Source organism: Dermochelys coriacea, chromosome 2 (assembly GCF_009764565.3).
Source record: "Dermochelys coriacea isolate rDerCor1 chromosome 2, rDerCor1.pri.v4, whole genome shotgun sequence".
Classification (NCBI taxonomy): domain Eukaryota; kingdom Metazoa; phylum Chordata; order Testudines; family Dermochelyidae; genus Dermochelys; species Dermochelys coriacea.
The window spans coordinates 120,575,282-120,589,933 of record NC_050069.1 but is presented as its reverse complement, the minus strand read 5'-3'; the positions used below and the strand labels follow the sequence as shown (position 1 = coordinate 120,589,933).

Here is a 14,652-nt window from a genome sequence, read left to right as displayed (position 1 = left end):
TTTTAAATTTCTGGTGTTTCTTCCTTTTTTGGGCCACTGAGTTTGTGTGTAGGTGGAACAACATACCCTTCATCAGTAATACGGGGAAAATGGCGACACTCAGCCTTGCATGTTATTACAAATTTATGCAACTCATAATTGGCTCCAAAAGCCTGAGTTAAAAAAAAAAGCACCAATAAATCAAGCAATTTGACATCAGAAGAACCACCATGTCACAGGAAGCAAAAAGAGTCAAGCCTTTTATATGAGCTAACCAACAGTATTGCATTCATAGAATATCAGGGTTGGAAGGGACTTCAGGAGGTCATCTAGTCCAACCCCCTGCTCAAAGCAGGACCAATCCCCAACTAAATAATCCCAGCCAGGGCTTTATCAAGCCTGACCGTAAAAACTTCTAAGGAAGGAGATTCTCCTCCCTAGGTAACACATTCCAGTGTTTCACCACCCTCCTAGTGAAAGTTTTTCCTAATATCCAACCTAAACCTCTCCCACTGCAACTTGAGACCATTACTCCTTGTTCTGTCATCTGCTACCACTGAGAACAGTCTAGATCCATCCTCTTTGGAACCCCCTTTCAGGTAGTTGAAAGCAATTATCAAATCCCCCCTCATTCTTCTCTTTTGCAGACTAAATAATCCCAGTTCCCTCAGCCACTCTTAATAAATCACGTGTTCTAGTCCCCTAATCATTTTTGTTGCCCTCCACTGGATGTTTTCCAATTTTTCCACATCCTTCTTGTAGTGTGGGGCCCAAAACTAGACACAGTACTCCAGATGAGGCCTCACTAATGTCAAATAGAGGGGAATGATCACGTTAAACAATCTGATTCGTTAAACTGTGCATCATGTAGTCTTTCCAAGGCTAGGTAGTGGGAAAAAAAAGAGTATCTGAGATTCTGTTGCAAGGTACCACACGTATTCAGCATCAAATAAGCTTTTGGTTTGTCAAGTTAGAAATTTTCATCTTTAGTAAGTACAAAAAAAGGCAGTTGGATGGCAAAGAAATAACTGAAGAACAGCAGGAAGATTCCTTCCAATAGGTCTAGACTCAGAGCTACAGTCACTGGCACCCTAGTGTTACATTGAGTCCTATCTTACTCAAAACACTTCGAAGGTACTAGATAGACCGATCACTTGTATTACTATTATGCCATTTTCTATCCTTCCTTTCGTTTTCCTTCCCTTCGCTTTGTGCCACTCTTTCATTACACTTTTTAAAATCTTCCCCCCCCACTTGTATCAACTTTCTGTAGACCATTTGTGATTTGATCCCTACTATGTGCCTACTCTCCCCATGTCTCTTGAGGGAATTTTCCCATGAAGAAGTAGCTCAGCCATAAGGGTTGGACTGCTGGGGTAGCAAATCCTGCCCAGAAGGAGACACACTTGGGAGAGATCAGGATGATTGCCCTTTAGACAGCAGCAGGAGGCTACAATGAAGAGAGAAACTTGGGAAAATGGTAGAGAGATTGTAGTGTGCAGTACAGGCTCCTGCAGGGAAGACCTTGAGGCCAACTGAACTGTGACAGACCGTGACTGAGAGAAGGGTTGGGGCCTGGAAACCAGAAAGCTGAGAGGCTGATGAGCTTCAGCCAGGTAATGTCTGGGAGTACTCGGCCCCCAGCTCCAAATACAGACCCTGATTGGGAGATGAGTTTGGGGGTCTGGAAGCCAAAGGGCCGAGTTCTATCCAGGTTAAGCCTAACAGACTTAGAATTGCTCTAGGAAAAAGGGCTGGGGACTTCCTACCTAAAGGGAGAGCATGAATGAACTTCAGGAAAGGCAGTATGTAAGGACTCTATAAATGAGACCCCAGGATAGGAATGTTTTAATTACTGGTAGGTGGAGTTGAAGGGAGAAATTGCTAGCAGGAGACCCCAGAATGTTCTCTGGCCATGAGGGGGTGGTCAGGAGGTGGCTGGCCCTGTTACAAGGGCCACAATCAATTCTCAAGATCTGAACGCTATTGTATTTTATAGGATTTCAGTAAAATACTATATTTTTAAAAGATGCAAATGAAGACAAAAATTTAGTTATAAAAATATCTGAAGCATCACAGGCGCCGACTTTTTAATGTGCTGGGGGTTGCTCAACTCCCGGCTCTGCCTCAGGCCCCTCTCCCACTCCACCCCTTCCTCCAGACCCACCCCCACTCCACCCAACGTGCCATGCCTTCGCTCCTCCCCCTCCCTCCCAAAGCCTTCTGCATGCCGTGAAACAACTGATTGCAGTGGGTGGGAGGCATGTGGATGAAGGGGGAGATGTTGATCAGCGGGGCCTGCCGGCCAGCGGCACAAACTGAGGAGCAGGGAGGAGGCTGATTGGGAGATGCCGGTGGGTGCTCAGCACTCACCATTTTTTCCCCGTGGGTGCTCCATCCCCAGAGCACCCACAGAGTCAGCACCTATGTGAAGCATATATGCAGACCCAATAATGAACCTAATGAGAAACATCAGGCTAGACCCTGTACACCTTTTTTCACCCTACTGAAGTCAGCAAGATACTACTCAAGATGAATAGAAGTATCATAATGTGACCAGTAGAAATCAATGGCAAAATTCAATCCTGCTCCCAATGGAGTAAATGTGAGCCCAAAGGGAGGGAGAGAAAGCATTTGCCTCTGCTCTTCCTTCCCATCTTTTAACACCACTTTAGCATACAGAAAACTGTGTTGTTTGTTTAAAGTTTTCAGCCTTTACTGTGCTTCCCCTGCTGGTAGTCATTTCCCCCCCAATTACAGTTTACTTTCTCGTGCAGCAGCAATGGACTCAACATCTCAGCACAGCTGAATAAACAGATAAGTTACCATGGAGGCTGCCCAGTCAGTAGAAACAAAGTGGGAGAGAAGAAGAGTCTAGGATCTGAACTCACCAACCAACAAAGCTGTAATTTTTCACTGGCACTATTGCCAAATACAATTAACATTTGGCCAGTTGTATTTTCTCAACATGAAGGATCACTGTCCTTGGACATCAACACCAGAACCTTTAATATCCATGCTGACAATCAGTTCAACTATAGTGCCTTGTCACAGACTTAAAGTCCTCCTACTCACTCATGATCTCTTATGAACTATCCATCTTTCTACTCACTTTGACCTCTCTTTGTCAAATGCCTCTTATCCTGGAAAACATTTGAACATAAAGCCTCTAACTGGGCTCACATCAGTTCTACAGCTAGTAGCATCTGTCCATTTAGCTAATGACTGACACTACTTGTCACACTAACAGCACAGCAAGCCCTTCCCTCACCCTGTAGAAGGCTGTTTAAAATAACAGCCTCCCATTATGATGTAAAACTAGCTTAACATTGGTGTAAATTTTTAAACTTTTAAAAACTAAAACATTAATAAAATATTTAAATGTTAACTCTCTTTTTTTTTTTTTTTTTTTTTAAAAGCAGGCTGGCCATTTGCTCCGGAACATTAAATATGTGGTCTAAATGAAATTACTATAAAAGGTGGGTGTACAACTGGTTGAAAGACCGTACTCAAAAAGCAGTTATCAATGGTTTGCTGTCAAATTGGGAGGGTGTATTTGGTGTGGTCCCACAGGAGTCAGTCCTTAGTCTGGTACTAGTCAATATTTTCATTAATGACTTGGATAATGGACAACAAAGGATGATTATAAAATATGCAGATGACACCAAGCTGGGAGAGATTGCAAGTACTTTGGAGGACATATTTAAAATTCAAAATGACCTTGACAAATTGGAGAATTGCTCTGAATTTAACAAGATGAAATTCAATAAAGACAAGTGAAAAGTACTTCACATAGGAAGGAAAAAAATCAAAAGCACAACTACAAAATGGGGAATACTTGTCTAAGTGGTAATACTGCTGAAAAGGATCTGGGCATTATAATGGACCACAAACTGAATACGAGGAGTCAATGTGATGCAGCTGCAAAAAAAGGCTAATATATTCTGGGGTATATTAACAGGAGTATTGTATACAAGACACAAGAGGTAGCTGTCCTGCTCTACTTAGCACTGGTGAGGCCCCAGCTGGACTAATGTGTCTAATTCTGGGCACCACACTTGAGGAAGGATATGGGCAACTTGAAAAGAATTCAGAGAAGACTGACAAAAATGCTAAAAGGTTTACAAAACCTGACCCCTGAGGACAGGTTAAAAAAATTGGGCATGTTTAGTTTTGAGAAAAGAAAACTGAGGTGCAACCTCATAAGTCTTCCAATATGTGAAGGGCTCTGGTCTTGCCAGAGCACAGAGAACTTGATGATTTTCTTGATGTCCTTTCCAGTCCTACATTTCTATGATTCTATGATTTTCCACTCGGAGGGTGACTCTTCATGGTGTCCTACCAGGCTACTTGACTGGAATGGAAGTCACCAAAGTAATTTCAAACAGCTAATGATGCATGCCTAGTGCCTGCTACACCCAGTTTCTGGATGACGCTAGCCCAGGGATGGGTAAACTATGGCCTGGGGACTGCATCCGTCCCTTCATACATTTTAATCTAGCCCTCAAGCTCCCACCAGGGAGCAGGATCCAGTGGTTGCCCTGCTCTGGCGCTCCAGTCAGGGAGCGGGAGCGGGATCGGGGGCTTTCCCCACTCCATGCGGCTCCCAGAACCAGTGGCACGTCCTCACTCTGGTTCCTATACGTAGAGGCAACCAAGGGGCTTGGCACGCTACCCCTGCCCCAAGCACTGCCCCCACAGTTCCCACTGGCCAGGAACCATGGCCAATGGGAGCTGCAGGGGTGGCGCCTGTGGATGGGGCAGTGTGCAGAACTGCCTGGCCGCGCCTCCGCATAAGAGCTGGAGTGGGGGGGACAAGCCACTGCTTCTAGGAGCTGCTTGAAGTAAGTGCCACCCAGAGTCTGCACCCCTGAACCCCTCCCATGCCCCAATCCCCTGCCCCAGCCCTGCAGCCCTGATCCCCCTTGTGCCCTCCAAACCCCTTGGTCCCAGCCCAAAGCACCCTCCTACACCCCAAGCATTCATCCCCAGCCTCACCCCCATCCCAGAGCCTGCACCCCCAACCCCCAATTCTGTGAGCATTCATGGCCCGCCATACAATTTCCATACCCAGATGTGGCCCTTTGGCCAAAAAGTTTGTCCACCCCCGCTCTAGCCCATCCAGTGGGGTCACCTTGCCTAGCTTAGGTAAGTCTACAGGCATAGAGAGTACTCCCAAAACACAAAACTATGTATCCTCCCTTATTTGCACCACTAAATGTTGCAATGCAAGCATGTAGGTTACATATACAGTATTATCATCATATACCACTTTAAGGATGATCAATAGTTCCTCTACCACTTACCTACTACTTTAGAATAAATTATGTAGCGTGACTAGGGCCCTACCAAATTAATGGCCATGAAAAATGTGTCATGGACTGTGAAATCTGGTCTCCCCCCAAGAAATCTGGTCTTTTTGTGTGCCTTTACCCTATACCTATGGTCACCAACCTGTCGATCACAAATGACTGGTCGATTCTTGGGACTCTCCCAGTTGATTGCGATCTCTGGCCAGGTGGCACAGCAGGGGTCACCTGCCATGGCCCCATGCCGCTCCCAGAAGCGGCCAGCACGCCTCCGCAGCCCCGGAGGGAGGGAGGGGTCTCCACGCACTGCTCCTGCCTGTAAGCATCACCCCCACAGCTCCTATTGGCTGGGAACAGGGAACTGTGGCCAATGCAAGCTTTTGGGGTGGTGCATGCAGAGAGCTGTAGCACGCGGAGCCATGTGCCACCCACCCCTCCCAGGGGCCACAAGGGCGCGTTGCCCCTTCTGGGAGTGGCATGGGGCCATGGCAGGCAGGGAGCCTGCCTTAGCCTTGCTGCGCAGCTGACCAAGCTAAGTGCTGCCCAGTGGGAGGCCACACCCCAACCCTGAGCCCCTCCTGCACCCCAAGCCCTTGCTCCAGCCCTGAGCCCCCTCCCAGAGCCAGCAGCACCCCATGCCTCCTCCTGCACCACGAATCTCCTCATGCACCCCAAACCCCTGCCCTCAGTCCTCTCGCAGAGCCAGCACCCCAACCCCTTGCCCCAGGCTCAGCCCAAAGCCCCATCTCATACTGCAAACCCCCCCAGCCCAGAGCCTGCACCCCCTCCTGAACCCCAAGCCTTTGATCCAGCCTGGTGAAAGTGAGTGAAGGAGAGCAAGCAATGGAGGGGGGGAGGATGGAGTGACCAGCGCAAGGCTTTGGGGAAGGGGCAGGGTAGATCCTGGTTTGCCCTTCAATTCAAAAAGTGATCTTGGGCATAAAAAAGTTGGAAACCACTGCCCTATACTATACAGATTTCAAGGGAGAGACCAATGTTTCTCAAATTGGGAGTCCTGACCATAAAAGGGAGCCATGGAGGGAGGTGGAGGTCACAATATTGCCACCCTTACTTCTGTGCAGCCTTCAGAGCTGGGTGGCTGGAGAGCAGCAGCTGTTGGCTGGTCACCCAGCTCTGAAGGCAGTAGCCTGCTCGCAGCACTGCAGAAGTAGATGTGGTATTGCCACCCTTACTTCTGTGCTGCTGCCTTTAGAGCTGTATGGCCAGAGAGTGGTGGCTGTTGACTGAGGACCCAGCTCTGCAGGCAGCAGTGCAGAAGTAAGGGTGGCAATACCATACTAGGCCATCCTTACTTCTGTGCTGCTGCTGGCAACAGCGCTGTCACTTGTCTCTAGCTGCCACTTGTCTCTAGCTGTCCAGCTCTGAAGGCAGCAGTCGCCAGCAGCAGTGCAGAAGGGCAGTGGTACCGCAACCTCGCCTATAATAACCTTGCAACCCCCCATCCCCCGAACTCCTTTTTAGATCAGGACCCCTACAATTACAACACCGTGAAATTTCAGATTTAAATAGCTGAAATTATGAAATTTATAATTTTGAAAATCCTATGACTGTGAAATTGACCAAAATGGACAGTGAATTTGTTAGGGCCCTATGACATATGAACAAATTATTGGTTACTTGCTATGCAGAGGAGGAGGAGGAGAACAACCCTCGAATGGGAATATTTCTCTTACCAAATAGTTATGTGTGTTACTGATATTTTGTGTTTTAAAGTCTCTTTCTGGGACTAGGTATAAGAAATGGCACAGTACAGCAGTGACAAGTATAATGTCAATGTCTGTCCTAGAAAGCACATGATCTACTCTAGGTACCCCATGAGTTTCTAATCTACTATGCCCTGAATAATGTAATTAACTATTTGTTTAGGAAGAAAAATTGCATGTTGCTTTCTGGGACATTTACAGAGACATTAATTAAGGCTTGCTTTACAGAAGAGTTATACCATCACCAAGTAGATTTCCAAGGCCTAAGAAAAGAATAAGAGGGACAGCCCCAATTATTTTCTGGGTTTTTTGTTTGTTTTGTTTTTTTGTAGTTCCAAGTCAGTTTAGCACAGGCTACTAAGCAGCAGTCACTCAGTTTTTCTGTTTTCTAGAAAATACACAAGTACCTAACTGCTATGCAAAGTAAGTATATAAACAAACTTGATTTGGTCGTTTTGATAGCAGGAGTCACATTTTGGAGAAAAGTTTCAGAGTAGCTGCTGTGTTAGTCTGTATCGGCAAAAAGAAAAGGAGGACTTGTGGCACCTTAGAGACTAACAAATTTATTTGAGCATAAGCTTTCGTGGACTATAGCCCACTTCATTGGATGCATGCAGTGGAAAATACAGTAGGACGATTTTATACACACAGAGAACATGAAACAGTGGGTGTTACCGTGCACACTATAATGAGAGTGATCAGTTAAGACGAGCTACTACCAGCAGGAGAGGAAAAAAAGCCTTTTGTAGTGATAATCAAGATGGGCCATTTCCAGCAGTTGACAAGAACGTGTGAGGAATAGTAGGGGGAAAAAAATAAACATGGGGTCTCTTTCACTGGAGAATATTGTTTCCCAGTAATAGGTTCTCTTTTCAATTGAGTATCTCAGACTTGACAAAAAGTTGCCATTAAACCAAATATAAGACCATCACATAAATAAATACGTACACACACACACACACATTCTATTAAAGAATGTCTTTTCCTTACACAATCCAAAATCCTGAAGACAGATCATGTTCCACAGGCTTTTAGTTTTGGTAGTAATATAAAAATTCTATTTCAGAGATATAGCATGTTACAAACTGCATCTCCATTTTGGCTTGCCAAGCTGAATGCGACAAGGTGCTAGAGTCATTTGTATGTTAGTTGTTTTGAGCTTTTTCCCTGCATCTCTTAACACATGGCATTGGTGAGTAAGTGGGGAAACTAGTCTCCATAATATGGTAACTACTTTTTCAGTCTTTTCCTGCTGCGCTTGTACTGTGTGACAATGCATCATAAAATATGCCAATACTCCAGGATGCCAACCAGAATTGTAATTTTCTAAAGGTTACAAGGGTGTTAACTCAATCCAGAGAGCGTTCAAAAGGCCTGCCACAGCACGAGCAACTACTTCACTGAGAAACTGCTGGCAAATTGAAAAAAAGGAATAATTATCTGCATGGGAGTTCCATACTAGCAACTCTCCCTGCTGCTAGAGCAGAACCTGACACGTGAACACAGAGCATCTCAGAAACTGCTAACATGGCCCACTTCCTGCCTGCTTGGCAGAGCTATCAGTGATGAGGGGAAATGCTTGCTAGTGCTGTAGGAGTTGAGCATTTTTTTTAAAACGAGTTATTGTGAGGTCAGAGAAGGAAAGGGGACTGGGGGAGGAGCATCATGCTCCCACCACCTTACCATCAATTTATTTGCTCAGGAGAGACAAAAAGACTAAGGCTATGTCTACACTACCGTGCATGTCACTCAGGGTGTAAGTAACCCATAAGTTACACCGATCTAAGCACCGGCGTCAACAGTGCTGTGTCGCCGGGAGAAGCTCTCCTGCTGACAGAGCTACCACCACTCATTGGGATGGATTAAAATGACAGGAGAGCTCTCTCCTGTCAGTTTAGAGCAGCTACACTAGATAATCTACTGTAAACTCTCTAGTGTAGCCATAGCCTGAGTTTAGGGGATGAGGAGGAGTGCTGGGTGGCTGCCCTGATGCAGCAATTAATTCAGAAAAGGAAAGGATGCTAGGAGTTGGAATCACTATTTGAAATAAAACTATTTCCATAGGAAAATAAAATAAAATAAATATCTTACATGGAGAGGCAGATTCAATCTGAGAAACTGATTTCACTTTAATTTTTTAAGGCCTCATGAGTAATCAAGTGAAGCTCTAACAAAAGGATTTTAAAAATGGATTAAAAGGCTGATAGCCACTCTTAAAAAAAGTGTCAAATGACTATGAACAAGTCATTAACTATGCCTTTAGTACACAATTTTCCTGATAGGCTGAACAAACAGTTTTGTTAAAGCCTTTCACTATCCACCTGCAGAATTTTGTACATTCAATACATTTACAATAACTCTGAAGTATATTTTTGCTTAGCAATAGACATGCTATATACACTGTCCTTGCAATAACAGCACCATCCAGGAAAAGAACACTTCATTACATTTTTTGTTCTCCCAGCCAGCCTCCAACATGCCCACGAGCCACTCAGCAGTAGGGGGGAGGCCTATTACAATATTTATTGGAGACTCAATATTGAGCACACATAACAGAACAGTCTAAAATGAAAGGGCCTCATCACAAGAGCTCGAGGGACTAGCCAGTTAGACACTAGTTCTTCCCCTCATCCACCTTTCTCTGGTTTTGTTTTGTTTTAAAGGGAGCCATTCTGTTTCTTCTAGGAGGGTAAATTCAGAGTTGGATATCATAGGATTATCTACCGTGAGATTATGCACTATCTGAATAATAGCATGCCTGCAGGACAATCCCGTCAGTATATTCTCAAGTGGAAAGGAGTGCCTCTTTTCAGACTGTAGTAGGGTTGGCCTCCACAACACTCACTTGTGGCTTGTCGTAGCACTATTCATCCTCCTTGCTTTCCTTCCAGGTCATCAGTAGTCATACAAAGCAGCCACCTCGCATGTGGTCTAATGCTGTCAGGACTAAGTCACGTCAAAGTTCCTCTGTTTTTGGAGTATCTAAGTTACAAAACAAATATAACAAAACCAGAAAGGAGAACTGACTGTTCCAGTTCATGGCTGGATGCAGCCATGCTATTCAGTCTGTTTTTCTAGCAAACACTCCTCTGGACTCCCTGCTTCAGACCTAGCTTCTCTCAGGGAGGCTGTGACAGGCTGCAGTCTTACTCAGCTTCCTGGCTCCAGCCAGGCTTCTCTTGCCAAGTGAGAGCTGAAAATCTGCTCCCCTTCCCAGTCAGCCACCAACTGACCTGGGTTCTCCCCTTTCACCTCCACCCTCTAGAATGGACACCTACTGCAAGTGTGTTAGGACATGGCTGACTGATCCCACAGGCTCTTGTTAAGACCTTCTTGGCCAATGTGAGGTTTGCACTCCCCATCACAGAGCTATGCAAGTCTAAATTACATATCAATCAGTCAAAACATCCTATTAAAAAGATTTCAGCAGGAGAGCCATTATGTTAAAAAGTAGCATTTCTCAAGCTGATTTGTTGGTTCATAGCCATCTTGTGACTTTGTCTTGTACTAGAAAATGTAGAGTAGCTACAGGTGTGAGAACCTTCTGCACTACAGCTCCTGCTGTCTGAAACTGCCTTGTTGTACCTGCCTCACCAACTCTCCCACCTCTTATGAAATCACCTCTTCTCTCCCTCTTAAAATTCTTTCTGCTATTATGTGGGCAACACAGCATGGGGGAGTAGATGAGCAGCCCTCAGTGGTGAAGGAACAGCAGGACATGTACAAGTCCATGGATCCAGATCTAATACATCCATGGGTGCTGAGGGAGTTGGCTGATACAATTGCAGAGCCATTGGCCAATAGCTTTGAAAATCTGTGGCGATTGGAAGAGGTCCCTGATGATTGGAAAAAGGCAAGTATAGTGCCCATATTTGAAAAAGGGGAAGGGGGGAAAAAAAAAAAAAAAAAAAAAAAGAGAACCTGGGGAACTACAGACCAGTCAGTCTCACTTCAGTCCTCAGCAAAATCATGGGGCAGATCCTCAAGGAATCCATTCTGAAGCACTTGGAGGAGAGGAAGGTGATCAGGAACAGTCAACATAGATTCACCAAGGGCAAGTCATGTCTGACCAACCTGATTGCCTTCTAGGATGAGATAACTGGCTCTGTGCATATGGGGAAAGCGGTGGATGTGATATATCTTGACTTTAGCAAAGCTTTTGATACGGTCTCCCACAGTATTCTTGCCAGCAAGTTAAAAAAGTTTGGATTGAATGAATGGACTATAAGGTAGACAGAAAGCTGGCTAGATTGTTGGGCTCAACCATCAGTGATCAACGGCTCAATATCTAGTTGGCAGCCAGTATCAAGCGGAGTGCCCCAGGAGTCGGTCCTGGGCCAGTTTTGTTCCAACATCTTTATTACTGATCTGGATGATGGGATTAATTGCACCCTCAGCAAGTTCCCAGATGACACTAAACTGGGGGGGGGGGGGAAGAGGTAGATACAATGAGGGTAGGGATAATGTCCAGAGTGACCTAGACAAATTGGAGTATTGGGCCAAAAGAAGTCTGACAAGGTTCAACAAGGACACGTGCAGAGTTCTGCACTTAGAAAGGAAGAATCCCATGCACTGCTACAGGCTATGGGACTGTCTGGCTAAGCAGCAGTTCTGCAGAAAAGGACCTGGGGATTACAGTGGATGAGAAGCTGGATATGAGTCAGCAGCGTGCCCTTGTTGCCAAGAAGGCCAATGGCATATTGGGCCGTATTAGTAGAAGCACTGCCAGCAGATCAAGGGAAATGATTATTCCCCTCTATTCGGCACAGGTGAGGCCACACCTGGAGTATTGCATCCAGTTTTGGCCCCCCCACTACAGAAGGGATGTGGACAAATTGGAGAGTACAGCAGAGGGCAATGAAAATGATTAGGGGGCTGGGGCACATGACTTATGAGGAGAGGCTGAAGGAACTGGGGTTATTTAGTCTGCAGAAGAGAAGAGTGAGGGGGGATTTGATAGCAGCCTTCAATTATCCGAAGGAGGGTTCCAAAGAGGATGGAGCTAGGCTGCTCTCAGTGCAGGCAGATAACAGAACAAGAAGCAATGGTATCAAGTTGCAGTGGGGGAGGTCTAGGTTTGATATTAGGAAACACTATTCACTAGGAAGGTGGTGAAAAACTGGGATAGGTTACCTAGGGAGGTGGTGGAATCTCCATCCTTACAGGTTTTCAAGGCCTGGCATGACAAAGCCTTGGCTGGGATGATTTAGTTGGTGTTGGTCCCGCTTTGAGAAGGGGATTGGACTAGATGACCTCCTGAGGTCTCTTCCAACCCTAATATTCTATGTTTATCTAAAGCATTTTAAGATGCAATCAGTATGAAAGACTCATGAAGTTACATGCCCTTAATCAGAAGATGGCAGGACCAGAGACATTGACTTGTGCTAAGCCCCTAACAAACCCTGCTACTTTAGATTCAGCAACCAATATATAGCTTTCTCATAGTGGTGATGTGTGGAGGGAGGTAACTCTTAACCATTGCTAAGTGATTGACACAGCTTTTCAGTGACTAGCATCACATAAGACAAAGGCATTGTCTTCTCTATATTTAAAAAAAAAAAAGGAGTGTTCTTAACTCTCAGTAGCTAATTTTAATGTACTTGCGGTAAAATCCTAAAGAAGACACGGTACATTGTAGTTTTTGTATGAGTTAGCAGGTAAAGACTATGGGGATCCTAAGGTTCAATATTTCTTACAATTGCAATTTATGCCTACTATATCCACGGACCCTTAACATTTTACATTATACTGTCTTAGCATGTAAAATACACAATATAATGATGTGTCTCTTGGCAGATCAAAGTGCTGCTTCACCATTGTTAAGGGTGAATTGATCACCTGCATTTGATAGTTTTCAGATCCAAAGAATAGTTAATAAAAACATTGAGATATAGTGTAGTATTAGAGTCAAAATGAGACTATCATATATAATGTGCACTTGTTAATATTCTTTAATCACAGCTATTACAAAGGAAACTGTAATTATTCCCTTCATCACTTTGTATCCCCATGAAAGCCTTCTCTTACACAATTCAAAGTGCACTGGAAAAGAAAGAATATTAATGACTAAAACTAAGAGGCAAAGGATATTCTGTTATTTCTTTTATAAGATGCACTTAGGCAAGTTTCAGAGTTTCTAATGTAGATACTTTAAAAATTATTTCATGAAAAAATTACAAACATGAACATTGGTAGAATAATATAATGTTGTGACTCCCACAAAAAGCTTTGGAAGAGCCAACTCTGACAATTTGCTATGTAATAGTGTCTTGTCTTTTACTTGTAACTTAATACCTAGCTAGAAAGATTTGTGCAAGTATGGATTTGAATTGGATACACTTCAAATACTGTTTATACTAGAAATCTGAACCACTGATGAAAATGGTTTTCATGGCAGCAATATCCCAGGACTGGTAAAGAAAATGTCTTGATTACTAATGTAGACAGGAAAAAAAACGTTGTCATACCATTTCAGAAAGCGAATCTCAATTATATGTCTACACTGGGAAAATTTACATACATTAAAAAAAAAACCCCTCAGTGCATCCAGTTCAGTTCCATTGGACTTCCTTTCAACAAATTTAACTAAAATGATTCCAGATGCTGAACTCTTGTGAATTCACCTCTCTTTTCCTACCCTCCAGTTTTAAAAACACATTTACATCCTAACTACACTCCTGTTCACATTTATCAAATAACCAGATTCTTTTTAGGACAGCAAAACTATTTCAGAACCAGCTAAAGATCTAGGACTAAAAAATAACTTTCAGCTTTGTCAATGAATTTCAATAAATACCTGCTTCAAAGCTCATTAACTGTAACAAAGGTACTTTTCAATCCATGTTTCAAAACAGATACCTAACTATATAATAATTGTCTGTTATAAAATGCTGGCTCAGCTATAGAGTTATGAGATTGCTATGTTATGTTATGTTTTTAATTGTTTTCATTTGATTTTTAACTGTTACAGGACAATCATTTCCTATAGAAATGTACACAAACAGCATATTCTCCTGTGCTTCCATATGGATCTAATTTATTAATTTTTTTGTCTGGACAGTAGCTCCGTAATATGACCTTCACTTTTTGTTTAAGCACGCAAATATAAACAGACTTTTTGCAAACTTGCAGATCCAGTGGAACAGAAAGTAACAGTTCAGTTAAGATAAATTAATGTTAGTACCGTTGCAGAAAATCTACCATAGTTTGGTTTCACTAACAGATTTTAACTATTTGTCTCCTTCTGTAGTGCACTGCTGCAGAAAAGTTAGGCTAAATATTCAAATGTTGCTGCCCAGTGATCATGTTTCAGGGCACACAATATCTATTGACAAAATGCCCACCCACAACTACATTTCCAGCCAAATGACTAGAGGTATTTTACTTTATTTTGTGCTGGATTGCTTAAAGTACATAAAACGCAAGTACAAACAAAACAATAAGCAAGACACTTAATACAATAATAACCAGGACAGTGGAACACAAACATATATGTATATTGCTTTTATTATGTCCAGAGATTCTCGTAGTCATCATACCATCAGTGAGTTATCTGTTGTTGCCCAACTACTTGTTCTAGGATTCTTTAAAGCTTTTGGAAGACACTTTTAGTCATAAAAGCCATACTGAGTCCATGGTTC

General features: G+C 43.7%; 1 protein-coding gene across 3 annotated transcripts in view; it reads right to left on the bottom strand.

Moving 5' to 3' along the window:
• ECI2 (enoyl-CoA delta isomerase 2) overlaps window positions 1–14,652 on the bottom strand; it is a 66,454-nt gene that overhangs the window by 30,317 nt on the left and 21,485 nt on the right. The window contains exon 1 of one of the 3 annotated variants that reach the window (XM_043508382.1): window positions 9,858–9,898. The exons of the other annotated variants lie outside the window; for them this stretch is intronic. Coding sequence (XP_043364317.1) covers window positions 9,858–9,883 — 26 coding nt within the window. The 5' untranslated portion in view covers window positions 9,884–9,898. Of the gene's footprint in view, window positions 1–9,857; window positions 9,899–14,652 lie in introns of those variants that run through there. 3 annotated transcript variants of the gene reach the window in all.